Source organism: Phalacrocorax aristotelis, chromosome 7 (assembly GCF_949628215.1).
Source record: "Phalacrocorax aristotelis chromosome 7, bGulAri2.1, whole genome shotgun sequence".
NCBI classification, from domain to species: domain Eukaryota; kingdom Metazoa; phylum Chordata; class Aves; order Suliformes; family Phalacrocoracidae; genus Phalacrocorax; species Phalacrocorax aristotelis.
The window spans coordinates 55,125,182-55,142,162 of NC_134282.1; the positions used below are offsets into that span (position 1 = coordinate 55,125,182).

General features: G+C 61.6%; 1 protein-coding gene across 4 annotated transcripts in view; it reads right to left on the minus strand.

Moving 5' to 3' along the window:
- The window catches only part of RASGRF1 (Ras protein specific guanine nucleotide releasing factor 1), a 42,452-nt gene that overhangs the window by 11,608 nt on the left and 13,863 nt on the right, over positions 1-16,981 (minus strand). For 2 of the 4 annotated variants that reach the window (XM_075100875.1, XM_075100874.1), the window contains exons 3-17: positions 15,993-16,140; positions 12,599-12,691; positions 11,150-11,403; positions 10,130-10,209; positions 9,464-9,657; positions 8,866-8,975; positions 7,462-7,580; positions 6,805-6,965; positions 5,922-5,985; positions 4,800-4,936; positions 4,025-4,107; positions 3,081-3,329; positions 2,295-2,665; positions 967-1,092; positions 81-251 (exon numbers count right to left, since the gene is read on the minus strand). In XM_075100875.1, coding sequence (XP_074956976.1) covers positions 81-251; positions 967-1,092; positions 2,295-2,665; positions 3,081-3,329; positions 4,025-4,107; positions 4,800-4,936; positions 5,922-5,985; positions 6,805-6,965; positions 7,462-7,580; positions 8,866-8,975; positions 9,464-9,657; positions 10,130-10,209; positions 11,150-11,403; positions 12,599-12,691; positions 15,993-16,140 — 2,360 coding nt within the window. The remainder of the gene's footprint in view (positions 1-80; positions 252-966; positions 1,093-2,294; positions 2,666-3,080; positions 3,330-4,024; positions 4,108-4,799; positions 4,937-5,921; positions 5,986-6,804; positions 6,966-7,461; positions 7,581-8,865; positions 8,976-9,463; positions 9,658-10,129; positions 10,210-11,149; positions 11,404-12,598; positions 12,692-15,992; positions 16,141-16,981) is intronic. The other 2 variants (XM_075100877.1, XM_075100876.1) reach the window with 2 other exon arrangements.

Sequence of the window (16,981 nt, forward strand, 5' to 3'; positions counted from 1 at the left end):
AGGGCAACCCAGCCAAGTACAGAAGAAACAGGCACCCTGAAAATGCATCCCCACGCTCCCGGAAGCCCGGGGCAGGGTACCTGCGCTGGCGAGGGACATCCTGCGGTACTTCTCCTTGGTGGGGGTCCCCTCGTTGGCTCCTGCCGTGGCGATGGCGAACGCAGAGGCGGCAGACAGGGCGCTGCGGGTGCTGTCGAGCTCCCGGCAGGACGTCATGACTATGCCGTTGTTGTAAGAAAACAACGAGAAATCTGGGGGCGGGGAGAAGAAAGCCAACGCCACTCTGGCCTCTGCCGCAGCCCCAGCCAGGGACCCTCCCGCAGCCCTGGCCCCCCTCGCCAGCCCCCTGGGAACGAGGCTCATGGAGGTGGGGGGTGCGGACGGCCAGCGCGGGGCTGCTCCCCATGGAGAGCTGGCTTCCACACCGCCGGGGCTCGGGCAAAGGAGGTGGGCAGCTTTGCATGCCACCACACTGTAGGAACTTATCCCACACAGCTTTAGCAGGAATTAAGCCAACAGGGTGCTACAGACAGTGTTAAGATAGCTATAGGGGAGACTCGAGCAGATAAATCAGTGCTTGATGCTGGGCCAGCCTCACGCCTTGAGCAGTGTGACTAAGATAGCTATAGGGGAGACTCGAGCAGATAAATCAGTGCTTGATGCTGGGCCAGCCTCACGCCTTGAGCAGTGTGACTCGCTCCCAACATGCCAGATCGGCCCCAGGAGGGGAGATCTGAAAGGGGTGAGAAGACCCGGTAACATGCGCAGACCAGGTCAGTGATACAGGCCAGAGAGTTCAGCTTTTCCCTGTCCTCTTGTAGAAAAATAAAGGGTAAAGTCCTGCTCCTTCTCACATCTGCTTCAGTTTTACGCCTGCACCTCTAGCAGCTCTGCAGGGCCAGGCTCAAGGGCGGCGCGCAGCCCCGAGTGACCCCCGAGCGGGACAGCTCTTGGCTCACTTGTTACCTGATGAATTTTTGCACTTGACAGATTTAGGAGTCGTCGGAGATTTTGTTGGGGAAGTTTCAGCTTCTGCTTCATCGCTCTGGTTGGGATCTGTGTCCGACTCTTCCCTGACAGACACCTCTGAGCCTGGGAGGAACAGGGAACCCAGTTACCGTCACTGCTGGGCACGTGCTCGGTGCAGCCACATTTTAGCTCTTCCAGATTTTCCTCAAATCTGGATCATTCCAGCTGGGCACACAGTGACCAAGTACACGAGACACGGAGTCCTGGAATTACTTTGGGGTTTTTTGGGCGTGGGTTTTTTTCTTACTCAGCTTTCAGGGAGCACACGAGCCACAGGACGCAGGAGTTCTCTGTGCTGTGCATGGTGCATGTGTTGCCAGCTTGGAGGCTCTGCCTGGGGCTGGCAATGGTCAGCCGCGCCGCAGGCGAACCCCAGCCCATGCACCCCACGCGGAGCTATGGGGTGGGATGCGGTACCTCCTTCCCAGGCCACAGTCATGCCTCCTGCCCGGCATCCCGGGAAATCACCCAGCGAAGGGCTGCAGGAGGAGCTGGGGCAACCTGTCCCCTCGCCCTCGGCTACCCCACAGCCCAGCTTCGCCCCTCGTGGAGCCCCGGCTTGGGCACCAGGGCACAGAAGGTGCTCACACAACCCACAGCGAGGCTCAGGATAATGGCAAGGTGCAAACAGGGATGCTGCAGCCTGTTCCTGCTTTCGTTAAAGTCAGGGAAAGTGCTAGCAGTGCCAGAGTCGTGCACACAGCCCTGCTTGCACAGGGGTCCGGCTCCAGAGCAGCCGCCGTGCCGCCGGTGGGTCCCGGCTTGGGGTGCGGAGCGTGACCGCGGTGCGGGCGGGCAGCGCAGCTCAGCCTGCAGCCACTAACGCCACGGCGAGTGCTCAGGTCAGAGGGTCCCTGGGGTCTTCATGGCCGAACGGCTCCTGCAGGGCTACGGCAGGGGGATCCTTGCCCGCCACTGCTGTGCCGTGCTCAAAGCGTGCTGGGGGCACGTCGGCACAGGGGGGCAGAGGGATGCTCAGTGGGGTGAGGACCGGTGGCCTTTGCGGTGTTTTACACACCTTGGGACAGCTCTCTTCCCCCAACACCCTCACCGCATCACCAGGAGCACCGCCGCCACCACGACTGCCACTGCTCTCCCCGGGACATGTAGGGCTGGGCTAGGCTGCTGCAAAGACCCCAGGCACGGTGTGCCCGACCCCCAGCACGTGCCCATGTACCCCCCGCAGAGCACCCACCAAAACTGCCCCCTCCCTGCTGGCTACCTCGGCTGGACGCCCACCTGCCTGCAAACCCACAGCGACTTACTCTGCTTGCTCGGCAGAGACTCCTCTTGCTTTTCTGAGGCTGCTTCTCCTTCGTCAGAGATTTTGTTGGGATAGTTACTGGACACGTACAGTTTGTTTATGTCCAGGGTGGTCTTACTGAAGGGAGCCATGGAGGAGTACATGCTTGCATAGCCGTTGGAGGAGCAGCTCAGAGCAGCCAGGTCCAGCGCCTTCCCTCCTGTGATGATGGGGATGTTGAGGGAGAGCTTCCTCCGCCGGCTGGGGGACGAGGACTTGGTGATGGAGAGGGGGGGAGGCGAGGAGAACTTGCGGTTGGCTCTGGGTGACTTGGGGGGCTCGCCGTACAGCAGCTTGTTGTTCTGGCTGTTTGCAAACAGGAGCTCCAGCGACCTTGGCAGAGAGACAGGGTAAGGCTGAACCCACACCCTCTGTCTGAGAGGTTGTGGAGATCCCCGCCGGCAGCTCCAGCAGCGCTGGGTCTCCGGAGCATCCCCCTGGGCACGGCAGAGCCAGCGCGAGCCCCTGACGCCCCGCTCCCAACGCTCAGCCCCCCCAGGAGCAGGGGCACCCGCAGAGCTCGGGTTTATCTGCTTCCCCAGTTTGCGGGTGTCACAGCTCGTGGGGACCCGGTGAAACAGCCCTGGAGCGGCACCAGGGCCAGGCAGGTCTGGGGAGCAGAGAACTGACTCGGGCAGAAGAGGGGACGGGGGAGCAATGCTGCAGCCCCCCATAAACTCTGCCAGTCCTTTAGGGGCAGGCCGGGTCCCCGGCACAGGCACCGCAGCGACGCCGCGCGCAGCCTCACCGTGCGGGGATGGCACTGATCGGCTTCTTGTAGATCGTGATGAGCTTGTCAAGGACGACCAGGGCGGTGGTGAAGACACGGTACGAATGCAGGAACGTGTTCAGAAAATCAATGCTCAGGAACCGCAGGTCTGTCAGCCTCTCCAGGAGCCGTTCCACGCTTGCATAGCGGATCTGCAGGACCTTGCAGGAATTCATCGTTTTACTGAACCTAATGTCAACATCATCACAATACAAGCTGGCATCAGACCTGCAGAGAAACAAGATATCTGTGGTTCCAGCCTGGAACAAAACCAGGAGCTGCTCTGCGCAAGCAGCTTCCCCCCGAGATGTGCGGGGACCACGGAAAGCGGTACAGGTCCTCGGCAGCGACGGAGCTTCGTTCGCACGGGGTGTCCCTACGTAAAACGCAGGCAGGAACACTCCCAGGGGAAGGCTAGGAAATCCGCGCCCCGGAACGGGGGGGAAACACCGCACAGTGCGGGCAAAAACTGTGGAACGACTGTCCCCGAGGGACGCCCACGAACCAAGGCCCTTCCCGGAGCACGACAGCAGGCCTGCAGCGGTGCGGGCAGGCGATGCGGTGGGGACACCCCCCCGCTGCCCCGTCCCACCAGCTGTGCTCAGCACCACAGAGCCTGCAGCCCTGCGCCCCTCTCCTCCAGGGGTCTCACCCTCCCACCCCTTTACTACTATTATTTTTCCTCTGAGCTCTCCCCTTCAACCTTCCCATCTCCCAGAGCACAGTCCCACACAGATCTCCTCTCCCAGCTAATTAGTGCTCCTAATCACCGTGCTGGGAACAGCACACCCAAGTGCCCGAGCACATGGGAAAGCCGCTGGGCTCCTGGGGCTTTCAGCAGCATTTGGCTGCCGTGGGAGCTGCGCCGTGGGGCCGGGCAGAGCCCGGTGCTCTCCACAGCACCCGGCTGCGGCGGCACTCACTTGATCATCTGGGGGACAGTGACCTTGGAGTTCTCCTCGAAGGCGTTCATCATGAGGCCGTTGCAGCGGATGTTGTCCACGCACTGGAAGAGACACGGGTGGGAGGTGGGAGAAGGCGGCGAGGGTTGCCCCACTGCCTGGCAGGCTTGGACATGCTCTACGAGAGCCCAAGCTTGGTCTTATCCAGACAAGACACATCCTTGCTAGCTGCCATCTACCGTGCATGACAGGAGAGCACGGCTGGGAGCGCGCAGCTGGGAAGGGAAAGAGCTTCTGCCTGAAAATCGGAGCTCTGTGATCACACTCCTGCATCCCTGTGCTGCGGGAGGCATCACCCAGAGCAGCTCCCCAGCTCTCCCGCTATGACCTGGCCCAGGCTAAAGGTGTGCTGGCAGACACAAAGGCGCGTCGCCACAAACTCGCTCTCATCCTGTACTGCTGTAACTGAACCCCCCTCCCAGCCTGCGCTGCTGGACGCACCCCCTGCAAGGAGCCGCTCTCCCTGGGCGCCCAAGGCTCGGTGGGCCCCCCATGCTGCTCGCACCAGCCCGAAGCAGCAAGACCTCAGCCCAGGGTGCACACCCAGCCGGGCACTACGGCCACAGCCCGAGGGCAGGCAGCAGAACTGCGGCCGCGCAGCCAACGCCAAGCGTTAATTCTGGTTGCCCAAAGCCACTGCCGCAGCCTGCGTGGGGCAGCCGAGCAGGAATCCCGCGGGGGCCACTTGTCCCTGGGACTCTGCCCTGACACCTCCTCCCTGCCGGCTCCTTCCTACCTGGCTGATGTCACTGGTCCACGCAGCCTTCTCCTGCCGGGACGAGGCCACGAGGATAACCGTAAAAGACGACGCATCCTTTGGCTCCACCACGATTTTGAAGTCAAGATGGTCGATGTCTTGCCCCGACGCTTTTGCTTTGGAATAGAAAAACCACACACAGTGATAGTGAAAAGGCTTCCTCGCCCCTCTCCCCTGCCCCGCCCCATAGGCTGCATTCAGGTTTTAAGGCGTTTGTTGCATTTTGCGGGTTGTCTGCGGTGAGGACGTGACAGGTTCGCTGGGCAAAGGCTCCGTGTTTGCAACGTGAGGTCGGCACACTGCGAGCGCCGGACGTCCTGGCTGCTGCGGCCCCGGCGGCACACGCCGGGGGAGAACCCAGCTCCGCAGCACGTTGGAAAACTCATAATGAGAACAAGAGAAAGGAGCCCGTGCTTTTTCACAAGCCCGCAGTTAAGCGGGCACGGCTGAGGACATCCAGCATCTTTGCCTTCTTCTGCCGCTAGAACCAAGCCAAGACGCTCGCCACCCACCTCAGGACGGACTGATTTGCATAAATGTGCATCTGTTTGCTTCACAATAAATAATTTACTTAATTAAATCCAGCCAGTAGATCATGACTTCCCCGAACCTATTCAGCATCTAAATTTGCTCCAACTCCGCTGCAGCTGGTTTATCCACACGGACGATGGCAGCAATGCTCATGAGGACACGAGCTGACCGCGCTGCCATCGGTCCCAGCCACGGAACACAGCAGCTGCCTCCAGCCGGGGACAACACTGCCGGGGCTGGCAGCAACCTCCCTCGTGCCACGGCTCTGGCATTAAGTGCGGCCTCCAGCAGGACCCGCACCCCCGGCACCTCCCCGGCCCCCGGGGTGCAGCTTTGCCCTCCCCGCCATGAGGTGACCGTGCCGCAGAACCTGAGACTGCCTGCGGTGCACGGTGGGAGACGGTCTGCGGTGCTGGTGGCGCCGGCAACCTCGGCAAAGAGGGGCCTGGAGTAGCTGCGACTTTGCTTTTTGAGGTGCCCCTGTCTGCTCAGCAACCAGATGCTCAAGCCAACCTCCCCACGCTGCACCCACGGGTGGGGGCCAAGCAGGGCCCCGGGCAGGGCACCTACCGTCCTCGTCGGTGCTCTCCTGCTCCTCCACCAGCGTGCAGTCGATGAGGGAGATCACGCCGTTCTGCAGGGGGGGAGTTGGGGCTCAGCGGCAGGATCCCCCCCGCCTTGGGTGGCTGAGGGCTGCCCCGGCCCCCCACCCCACATCACAGCCCACCGCCCCGGGGACGGTTTCGGCATGGCTGCGTGCAGCCCGCGGCCAGCGCGGCGTCTGCCTTCACTGGGAAAAAGCAGTTGCTGACTGCTGGGATATCGCGGTTTTCCTTGTCTAACCGATCAGCTAATTTGTTTATAAATTATTTAATACGAGCTTTAAATTAAATTTTCCAAAAGTCTGTTGTTGTAATAATCAACTCTTTGCCATGGACTGTAATTTTTCAAACTGATAATTCAATGCCAGTAATGAGCAATTTCTGTAAGATTCTTGCTCAATTAACTGCAAAGCTTCCACCAACAAAAGTGTGAGTCTTGGGAGCGGACTGGAGGCGACCGTGAGCATTATGTACCAACCTAGGCTATAATTTAACTTTCTCACTGAATAGATTGTCAAGGTTTCTGCTGCAAATCAGGATAACTTCTTTTATCGAGAACTTGCAGTTTCTCATCTTTGCCCATGACTCAGAGCTCCGCACATCACCGACAAGACGTCTGGACCACACGAAATAAATTCGCCTGCCCGCCGGCTCCCAACCCGGCACCCCCCGGGGAGGGCGGGTGGTCCCTGGCCCCCCAGTGTCACCAGGAGAGCCCGGCCAGCTCGGGCCGCAGCAGTGCCAGTCTCTGCCGTGCGTGAGCCCCCTCCCCAGCACCCCGGGGAGCAGCACCAGCTCCAAGCCCGGCAGCAGCCAGAGCCATCGCTGGGGGCTGCCGATCCCCCCCGCACCTTGGTCAGATGCAGCTTGCCTCCGGAGCCCCTGGTGCAGATGATCAAGTGCTTGGAGAAGAGGAAGCACTGCCGCTCGCCCTCCTTCCTCAGCGAGAGGGAGCCCAGCCGCCCCCGCGTGATCTTCCCTTTCTCCGACATCGGCACTTGGATGAGGGACCCTGTGGAGGGGAGAGACCCGTCCCTGGCATCGGCGTCAGGGGGGCTTCGAGGGCACGGTCCCGGGAGAGGGCCATCGCTGCGTGCCTGGAGCGGGGCAGCAGCGCGAGTCCTGGGCTGGGGCTGGGACCGGCCCCGTGAGCCCCCGGCTGTGCCGGGCACCGGCCACAGCCCCCAGCCCACCGTGCACCCACATCACGTGGGTGCTCCTCCGGGACCGAACGCGCCCGGGAGGCCAGGATGCGTCCCGCTGCATCTCTGGTGGTAGGAAATCAATAACGCCTAAAACGCACATCCTGCTCCGTGATGCGATACAATGCAGTGCCGAGACTGTCTGGAAATGAGGCGCTTTGGGCAGGGAAAATTCAGAAGTGGGTTATGTTTTTAAATGTCGCAGCTCACCAGACGGCGCTGCGGAGGGACGCGGTGAGGGGGGACGGGGGCTGCAGGGCTTCGCGTTAACCGGGGAGGGGAGGGGTGTCAGCACAAACACCGTACCTTGTCTGACAAAAGTCTGGCTGGTGTCCAGCAGAATTTCACACCCTTCAATAATCATCCTCTCTATCGCCAGATTTTTTCGAATATTTTCAGTCTCGCTCACTTCGTCATGCATTATCCTGAAGGAGGGAGAAGAAAATCTTGGAGCTTGGATGAGATTTGCACTTTTCCCAGCAGATCCCTTTTAACAGACTGGAAGGGCTGCACTAGGTAAGTCCCAAACAGAAGGAACACCGAGGGAATTACAGCAGTCATCCCTATCTATACAGCCCCGGGAGCTCAGGAGGTAACCTAAACGTCAGCCTGGACTGTACCTCCAGATGTGTAAATATCAAAACGTAAGTGCTTCTTTCTCAGAAATCACAAAATTTGGATTTAGTGATGGACAGATTGGCCCCATCACCAGCCCCTCCGACATCCCTGCAACTTGAGGAGTGGGAAAAGGGATGAAAACTCTTTATGGATCGCCTCGGGACCGAAGAGCGCTGGTGGGTTTGGTGCTGTCGCGATACACTGGCACGGGACACACGGACGCTTTGGTCCATGGCCTGCGGAGGGAGAGGATCGGAAACGGGGAATCGCGGCTGACTCCCGGGTGCTCGTTGCAGAGCCCTCGGAGACGCTCAGCCCCTTCCCGTGGGGCAGCCCCACCAGCACGGAGCAGCTCAGCCGCACCGGAGGACAGAGCCAGACCTTCAGAGCCGTCGCAGCCCTCCAAAACTCGTGTTTCATCATTAAGGAGCCCTGGAAAACATGGCCCCCGGCCAGAAGCAGCCGGGCTCCCGTCCCGCCGGCCCCAGGGACGGATCTGTACAGGAGGGCAGGAGACGGCACTGGAACGTCTCAGCCTTCGAAACGCAGAGGACGAGGGCAACGGGAGGGCAGCTCCTGGCTAAAACAGCGTGGGGCACCTTCGGCGCAGGGCGTTGCTTGCTGCCTGCGCCTGGGCAGCAGGCAGGGTGCGTGGGCAGCTCCCCACGCCGCCACCCACAGCACCCCCTGCACGAGCGGGCAGACCTCCCTGTGCCAACGGCTCACGAGGGGCTTCAGCCTTGTCAGGAACAGCCAACAGGCTCGAGTGAACCGAGGACTGAGCTTCTCCTGCGTCCCACGCCAGCGGGACAGCACAACCCCTCCATCACCACCTCCACCGGCTTCACCCTGCGGGTGCTGTACAAACACCCAGGCCAGCCCAGTCCCATCCTCTCCAAACCCTGTGGGTCAGGGTCTGCCTGCCCCAGCCCCTCTCCCCACCCAGCAGAATGGGAGCGCACCACACCGGCAGCCCGGCCCAGAGCCCCTCCGCCAGCCCGAACCGCCCGGGTTGAGAGCTGCCCCCGGTCCCGCAGCCCCGGCCTCCGGGACGGGCAGGGGCAGGCAGGGACGGGCAGCGGTGGGTCTGACCTGGACAGCTCTTCCAGCTTGGACTTGGCGTAATCGAGGCTGTTCCTCTCCACGTGCTCGTGGGGGGTGTGAGCCAGCAGCTCGTGCAGCGTCAGGATGTACCTGGGGATCTGCGGCACAACAGACCGGAGCGGGGAATCAGCCGTGGCAGCGCAAGGGGTGGGCAGGCTGGAGGGGGCACAGAGGGCTGTGGGTGCCCACCCGGCGCGGCTCCTGCAGCTGCCACGGCTGGGGACACTGTGCCTCAGACCCCCTGATCTGGGAGGTTATCAAAGCTTCAAAGCTCTTCATGCTAAAACTTAATGAAGAGGGGGAACGGCGTGGGGTTTTGCCCACGACTCTGCTGTGCCCCATCCACGTCCCAGCAGCACGGGGTAACTGGGGACTTGGCAGCTTCACCCAGAGAGTCCTCCTGCAGCACCGATGAGCCCAGCAACGGCCCGAGCCGGTCCCAGGAGCAGTGTGGGACCACGCAGGGTGCAGCCCCAGGCCACCTTTGCCCAAGCTTTGCCTCCCCGCCCATGAGGATGCCCATCCCATCCCGCACCACCAGCGCTGCGGTGGCATCCCCGGGGCCGATCCCAGTGCCAGCGGTCACCTGGAACATGGGGTAGGTCAGGAAGGTCTCCAGAGTCCTCTCCTCGCAGTCGGGCTTGGCCTCGTAGTGCTTCAGCAGCTTGTCGAAGTCCCGGTTCTGCTTGCAGTGCGCCAGGATCTGCAGGCTGTACTGGTGGTTCCTCACGAACTCCTGGTAGATGTTCAGCATGGGCAGCAGGATGTCGAACAAGTCGGCTGCGAGCAGAGAGGCGGTGGGTGTGCTGGTCCAGCCCATGCTCTGGGGCCCTGGCACAGCCCCCCCAGCTCACGACCCTCCTCGCCCCTGGGTCCCGCCCAGGGCACCCCGCCGGGCCTCGTGCTGCTTGTGCAAACCCCAGGTTTTAAGGCTTTTAAGGACACCCTGTAGAGCCTGCTGAGGGTCCCATCGGACGCAGCAATGCTGTTCAGCATCAGCTCTCCTGTGCATGGTCCAGCCCACCCCTCCACCGTCCGGCAGAACCAGGAACGCAGGAATTGGGTTTCCCCATCTTTTTGCTCAGGTCCTCGCCTCCGCGGCCGACATGACCAAGTGACGTGCCGTGCGTCGCGCTGCACTGCCGCCGCCGGTTAGCAGAACGCCTGTCCGGCGGCACTGGGAGGAGGAGCGCGGGCTCGGCTCCACCAGCGAGCAGGAAGGAAACGCGGCGAGGAGGCAACACGCACTCACCCAGCACGAGCGTCGGCCAGCTGGATATCCTTGCCTTCAGGCCTTGGTAAAAGATTTGGTGCAAAAACATGATTGTTTCACTGGAAGATAAACCAAGGGGTGAAACGGCAGATGAACAAGTGGCAAATATAAGTAATTAGATGAAATCACCAGCCCAGAGCGGGAGCAGGGGAGCCCTCAGACTGGCTGGGGAGGCGGCTGCACAAGGTGGGGTGCAGAGAGGATCCCCAGAGGCGCACAGGGAATGGTGGACGAGGGAGAGGACGTGCCCCCGTTCCCCAGCCCTGCCTGCGCACTCCTGCTGCCCACGGGGCCAGGCAGAGCAGGAATGGGCCAAAGCCTTTGCTGAGGCGGGCGCGATGCCGGGCAGAGCTGTGCCAAGCCGGGGCAGCCCCGCTCCTGCGGGCGGGCGATGCTCGGCAGCCCTTCGAGACACCCGCCTGCCTCCCTGCCCTGACAGCTGCCCACCCAGGGCGCCCCTGCCCTCCCCAGCCTTGCAGGACAGGGTGCTCCTGGCTGGAGCTCCAAGCAAGGCCCGGGTCCTCCGCTGATCATTCTCCAAGAGACCCCCACGGCGAGGGACCTCCTTCAGAGGCTGCGCCTGCCCCTCCATACCACCTCCCCTGAGAGCTGCATCCTCCCCGCTCCGCTCGTCATTACCTATGGGCTGGTATTGATGCCAAAGGACACCATCCTCCCCACTGCCAGAGCCAGGACCTCGTGCAGATGGGCTCCTGGCAGCCCCGACCCGCTACAGAGGCCCTGGAGCATCACCCCCCACGGCACCTCCTCGTGCCAGTGCCAGGCACTCAGCAGGCTGCTGGTACCCGTGTCCCACGGGGGCAGTGAGCTTCCATCGATGCCTTTGGGAGCCAGGCTGCAGGCTCCCGCGGCGCCTGCTGGCACCGAGCACCCCAACACCCACTCCCGGGGGAGGGCAGTGGGCTGCGGACACCGACGCCTGCCTGGAGGCTGCTGGCCCCAGCGGCGTGCCGCAGAGCTCTTGGAGTCGGCGCTCACCTGTTGAGGAATATGCTGCTGACGTCGTCGTGCGTGATGGGAGGCTTCTTGGAGCTGGCCGCCATCCGCAGCGGCCGCAGGAAGTTGTTGACGAGGATGTGGAGCTGCTGGACGTACTCGGCCTCCGCCTCCAGCATGCTGAAGACCACCTGGTTCCTCTTGCGCATGCTGTCGGCGTGGGGGGACCTGATGTAGTCCTGGATGATTGTCTTCCACTTCCTCCGGCACAGCCAGCCCCGCAGAAAGCTCTGCACCTGCCGAGGGAGCAGCGGGCACGTTAGGGTCCGGGCTGACGAGCCGGGCCGGCACCCCGCGCTCGGCACGGTGCAGGGGCCGTGGCTCTGCACTGAGGCGTCCCCGGCTCTGAGCTGAGGCGTGCACGATGGTGCCTGTTACTGGTGCTGCTCTGAATCCTTCCGGCTGGGAAATGAGCAATAACTCATTTAAATGCACTTTGTTATTGCAGACAATGCCCTCTTTTCCCTTTCAGAGAGATGCATGGAAGACCCCTACGAGAAGCAAAGCTTCCGTGTTAACTCCTGACCTCCCCTGGCACAGCCACGACACCGGGCACTTCCCTGCCAGAAGGACTGTGTGGGTTTGGAGACTCCCAGCCCGCTGGGTGCTTGGCCCTACCCAGCACCCCGCAACCGCCCGGTGAACTGGGGCACCAAAGCCAGCACCCGCCTGTGCACCCAAACACGCAGCGCTTATTAAGACACCTAGAAAAGCTTCCAACCCTCATGTAAATGAGCATCGCGGCACATCCCGGTCCGTGCCAGCGCTCCATCCGTACGGGCGGCCGCTGCCCGCCGCCCCAAGCCCACAGGGTTCAACCCCACGTCCCCTGCATGGGGCAGCGGGTGCCCAAGGCCGGCGGAGGCCTTCCTGGGGGTTGGGCGAGGGCAGGACCCGCTCCCTGAGCAGCAAGAGTGCCGGTCCCCCTCCACGGCACCGCAGGGAGGCCGAGGCACCTCCGCGCTTGCCGGGCTCGGGGAGCCAGTGGGAGCGGGTGCGTGGCAAGCAGCATCTGCTGGTGAGCGCAGCTTGCTCTCCCCGGGAGTGCCTTAGTCGGAGCAGATTTCCTCATGGGGTCTGTTGCTCCCTGCAGGGACTCTGCTGGGGCGGTGGCTTGTTCTTTGCAAAAATAAAAGACGTAACCGCAGCCACGGGAGGAGCGAGGTGTAAGGGGTGCTGTTTGTGCGCGAGCCGGCACGGGCAGGGATGCCTCGTTCACCCAGGGAACGCAGGGAGCGCCCCGCGGAGCAAGCACAACCAGCACAAGGGTTTCCAGTTGTGCAAAACACATTTTCCTCCCGGGGAAACCCCATTAGCAGAGGCAGCTCCTCAGATAGCTCCGCCAGCCCCACGCCGAGCACGCCCGCCATGCCGCCATGAGTGCCGGGCCCCCGCCGAGCGCCGGCTCCGGCCCCCGCACCGCTCACCCACCTTCTTGATTTTCTTGATGTCGCTGTCGTCGTCGCTGGGCGCGCTGGTCTGGCCGGCCTGGATGCGCTCGTGGTCCTTGAGCAGGGAGGCGATCTGCGGGCACAGGGGGGGCGTGAGCGGCTGCGCCGCCCCGGCACCTCCCGGGAGCCAAGGGCAAACCCCGCTGCCGCGCAGCCCCGGGGAACGGCACACGCCTCCAGCTTCACTGCGGGTACAGGGACACATTGTGCTGATTCTGTCTTAGGGGGAGATCAGTAGACGGAGCAGATACAGAAACCCTGCAGAGCTGTCAGGGTGCTGACAACTCCCCGGCATCCCCAGCGCCCTCCGAACATGCCGCAGAGGCAGGGACCTGCAAACCCTGCCGGGAACCCGATGCAAACCACATCCTTCTTTCCTCAGAAAGCCTTCCCAGGCGAATCGTTAAAAAATGAGCTGGAGAGAAAATGGCAGAAAAATCTCAAGTCATTTGCACCCTAAAACTTGCAGACGGGGACAAGCTCTCAGCCAGTCACAGCCTTCCAACACAAACTGGACCGAATCTCATTAGCTTCAAGCATTTGAATTTTTACTGTTTCTCGCCTGCACTTTTTCTCACTCTTCTGCTCATCGCCGTGCCCCTGCCCCCACGGCCGCAAGCGTTTACAAAGCTACAGGAGAGGGTAGGAAAACAGAAAATGAAAATTGGGGAAAATGTGATTTGGATTTTGATTTTATAAAAAGTAATAAAAATAAGAAAACAACTTTCGAAGAGTACTTTCCAAACAGTTTTGGAGAGAAAGGAGCTGAGATCTTTTTCGGTCGGAGACTGCGCTTCCCAGTGACGCTGGGAACTGACAGCAGCTGCCACCGCAACACCCGCCGAGCGCGTGTTGGCTGTTCGGTGCCTGGGCTGTTAGGAAGGAAAGCAAAGAGGAGACGAGAGGAGACGGCTGCCGGGGAGGAGGACGGGGCAGAAGCTGCTTCTCTTGCACGGTCACAGCCCAGGAAGAGGAGATGACTTCCACAAAATCCGAACTGTAACAGAGTGTTTTCCTGCCACGAGAAGCTAAAAAATGCGGTGGGTCACTGGGGTCACCGTGCCTGACAAAGCTCAACAGCCGCCTCTCGGCATCGAGCTCTCCCAGAGAGCCCCGACCCTCCCAGCGCTCGATGTGGAGGCACGTCCCCAAAGCTTCTCGCTGCCAGGCGCCAGGAGGGGCGCGCGGGGCTGGCCCCTGGCGCGGGGCTGGGGACGGGCCCGACCCAGCCGGCCCCGCTTTGCCGCTGGTGCCACCCGGCCGCGGCTCGGAGGGGCTCGGCTGGAGGCACCGGGGCTGCCCCGGCCCCCGCTGCGGCCACGGGCTCACAGGCACTGATTCAGCTCCTACACAGCTCTACCAGTTTCACCCCATTTTATTACATGGGATTAGATTTTAGAAGAGATTTTAGAGATTTTCTTTTCCTCTCCCTCCACTTTCCTATGGAGCCTCAAGTCACCAAACATCCCCTGCGCTTTGAAGTGTTTGAGAGCGCCGAAGCCATTCCCACACCGACTCTGGGTGCGTCTCAGCCGGGACCCATGGAGCAGGTTTGCCAGTGCCATGGTTTTATTTACATTTTTTTCTTTTTTTAAATTGAGTGAGCAAAATTTGCACATTAAAGTAGAAGCTGATTATCTGATCTCTGCTTCAAAGCACATGGAAGAGTTAAAAAAACCCCAAACCAATGCAAGGTAAAATCAAATGTACCTGGGCACAGGGGACGGGCTGCAGCTCTGCCCAGCGTTGCTGATCCCAACCCCTCAGCTAATTTCAGGGTTCACAACGCATCTCCCACCTCCCTCAACCGAAAGCTCATCGGGATGCTCATCACCCTGCGGCTGCTGCTTGCCTCCCCGGCCTCTTACGCCGGCCACGCTGCCAGGGGAGCGGAGCTCGCTCCGACTCGGAGGCTGGACCGGACCGAGGGACCTCCCAGCCAGCGCCAGGCCGGGGCCCCAGGAGAAACCCCGCACTGAGCGGCTGCCGCGGGCTGCAGCCGGAGTGGTTTTGGGGCTGAGCCTGTTCTGTTGGAGAGCACAAATTCAGCGGTGCCAAAACGGCTCCTGGGAAAGGCTTGCAGCTCCCCCGGCCCCCAAGACTAAAAGCAGCCTTCAGCATACCCCGACTCATGGTCAGGGATTGCTATTATCCTGCACTTTTTTAACTCAAAAATTCAAAATTTAAGGAAAAGGCCACCATAAGGATGTGCCAACCCACTCCTGCCCCCGCTGCCTCTCCAGCTGCCTCCGTCATGGCAGTTTTGAGATTTTGACTGACTCAGGGTGGATGTCTCAGCCCAGCAGGCAGCAGGACCAGCTCCCAGCTGCCTCCGCCACGAAGCCACTGCCCGACACTCCCTCCAGACAGGAGGAGGGGGCTGGCAGCGCCAGCCACGCCGCACCACCGACGCCAGCACCCCGCAGCAGCCGAAACCCAACGGCGTGAGGGTCCCCGGGGCCAGCTGCAGCCCTGCACCGTGGGCAGCCGGGCAGCACGGGGCATCCCCACGCCTCCGAGCATCCCCTTCCCCAGGTCCCTTAGAAACACGAGCTTCCCTTGGCACCGTCTGCTGAGTCATTTTGCATTTTGATGCTTCGTCTGCTGTAACCCACGTCGTGTCACCCTTCCCACGATGCAATGCCCCAAACTACTGAACAGCAAACTGCTGTGAGAGCCTCTGGGGCAAGCTTGGGGCAACAGGTTTTATGGGCTGCTCTCACTGAAGAGATGCTCCCTTCCTAGCGAAGTGTCCATTTTGTTTAGAGCACCATGCACGTTAGTTCCCTGACGTACTCAGGTATGCAGCTTGGCGCTGGCACCGGTCCCCTCCCGAGGCCACAGACCCCTCTTCCCTTTTTCGGCTACTCGTCTAGCTGCGCACCGCCTGGCAGACGCTACCAGCAGGCACACAGCATGCAGAGGGGGTCTAATCAAGGTATCTAGGATTAAAATAAGGAAGGCGGAATGGTAAGATAGGGAGTCTCCATCGCTCCCCCAGTACCTACTCCTGAACCCAAGGCACCACCTCGCCAGCCCGTTCCCCAGCGCCCGTGGCTGGAGCGAACGCTTCCCTGCTGCGGCAGCATCCCGGGGCCGGGGACCGCACCGAGCCCCGCACGCGCGCCCTGCCAGGGCGGCACAGCCGCGGCCGCTCGCTGCACGGCTCCTGCAAGAAAAGCCTCCGATGAAGGCGATGCCCTTGCCCCTCTTTGCAAGAGAAGGGGCCAGCCTGACGTTAAAACAAGCACAAACACGCCGGCTGCGACGACCCCCAGTCCCTGCCAGTGCAGTGACGCCGCCCGCCCGCCCGCAGCCTGCGGGTCACTCTGGGGAGCAGCAGCGCATCCGCGGGGCGACGCTGGGCTCTTCACCTCGGCCTTCAGGCGCTCGATCTCGATCTCCCCGTCCTCGATCTGCTGGCGGAGTTGCTTGGCAACAGTCTTCTCCGTTTCCACAATCTGCAGGAGATGGAGGTACTTCTGCATCAGCGCCTCGTGCTCCGTCGCCAGGTTCCTGTAGCTGTGGGCAGACACGGCTGTGAGCACCCCTCCTCCCGCAGACCCACCGCCACGGCCCCCCCAGGACACGCACACAGAATTAGGTGTCTGCAGGCTGCGGTTTGCTGGGGGGGTTGTCTAGGCGCTGCTCTTGGCCCTACGGCTCAGGGTACCCGCAGGGGGAATGAACTGGGAGACGGCTCCCGCAGTGTGGGATGCTGCTACCCAGAACCGACCAACTTGGAGAGGACTCAAGTTCCCCACGAGGGTGCAAACAGAAAAGATAATGCAAATTTTAAGGAAATTATAGGAGACAAAAAGAAAACCCCCAAAACTCGTGGCCAAACCTCTCTCACACACCACATCCCAAAAGTTTAACGAGGAGGGCACTTGCGGCACAAGATCTTACAAACATCTGCTCTCACTAAGGCGCTGCAGCAGATGGTATTTCTCTGATCTCCTGCTTACAAGTCATCTGCCCCCCCGTCTCGCTCCCAGCCCGTCCCCCTCCTTTGCCGGACAGGCGGCTGTGCCGTGCCGGCTCCTGACCGCTCTCCCCTGAGCAACAAGCGGGCTGCGGGAGCATTCCCACGGCGCAGAAATGCAAGCCTGGAAAAACCTCTTTCTGACCATTTTTGCTATTCCAGATTAAACCCTTCCCAATGGTCTTTGACCTGGATGGCAAATCGGGCGCCCCTCTGGCACCAGGCTGGGACCGGCGGCACCAGGCTGGGACCGGCAGCACCAGCCCGCCAGGTCGGCCACTCTGCACGGACGGGCACAGGCAGGCACAGGGCTGGGTGGGACACGTCTGAATGCAGCCTCCTGAGCAGCACGAGGGTCCCCGACATGGGCTGGAGGCC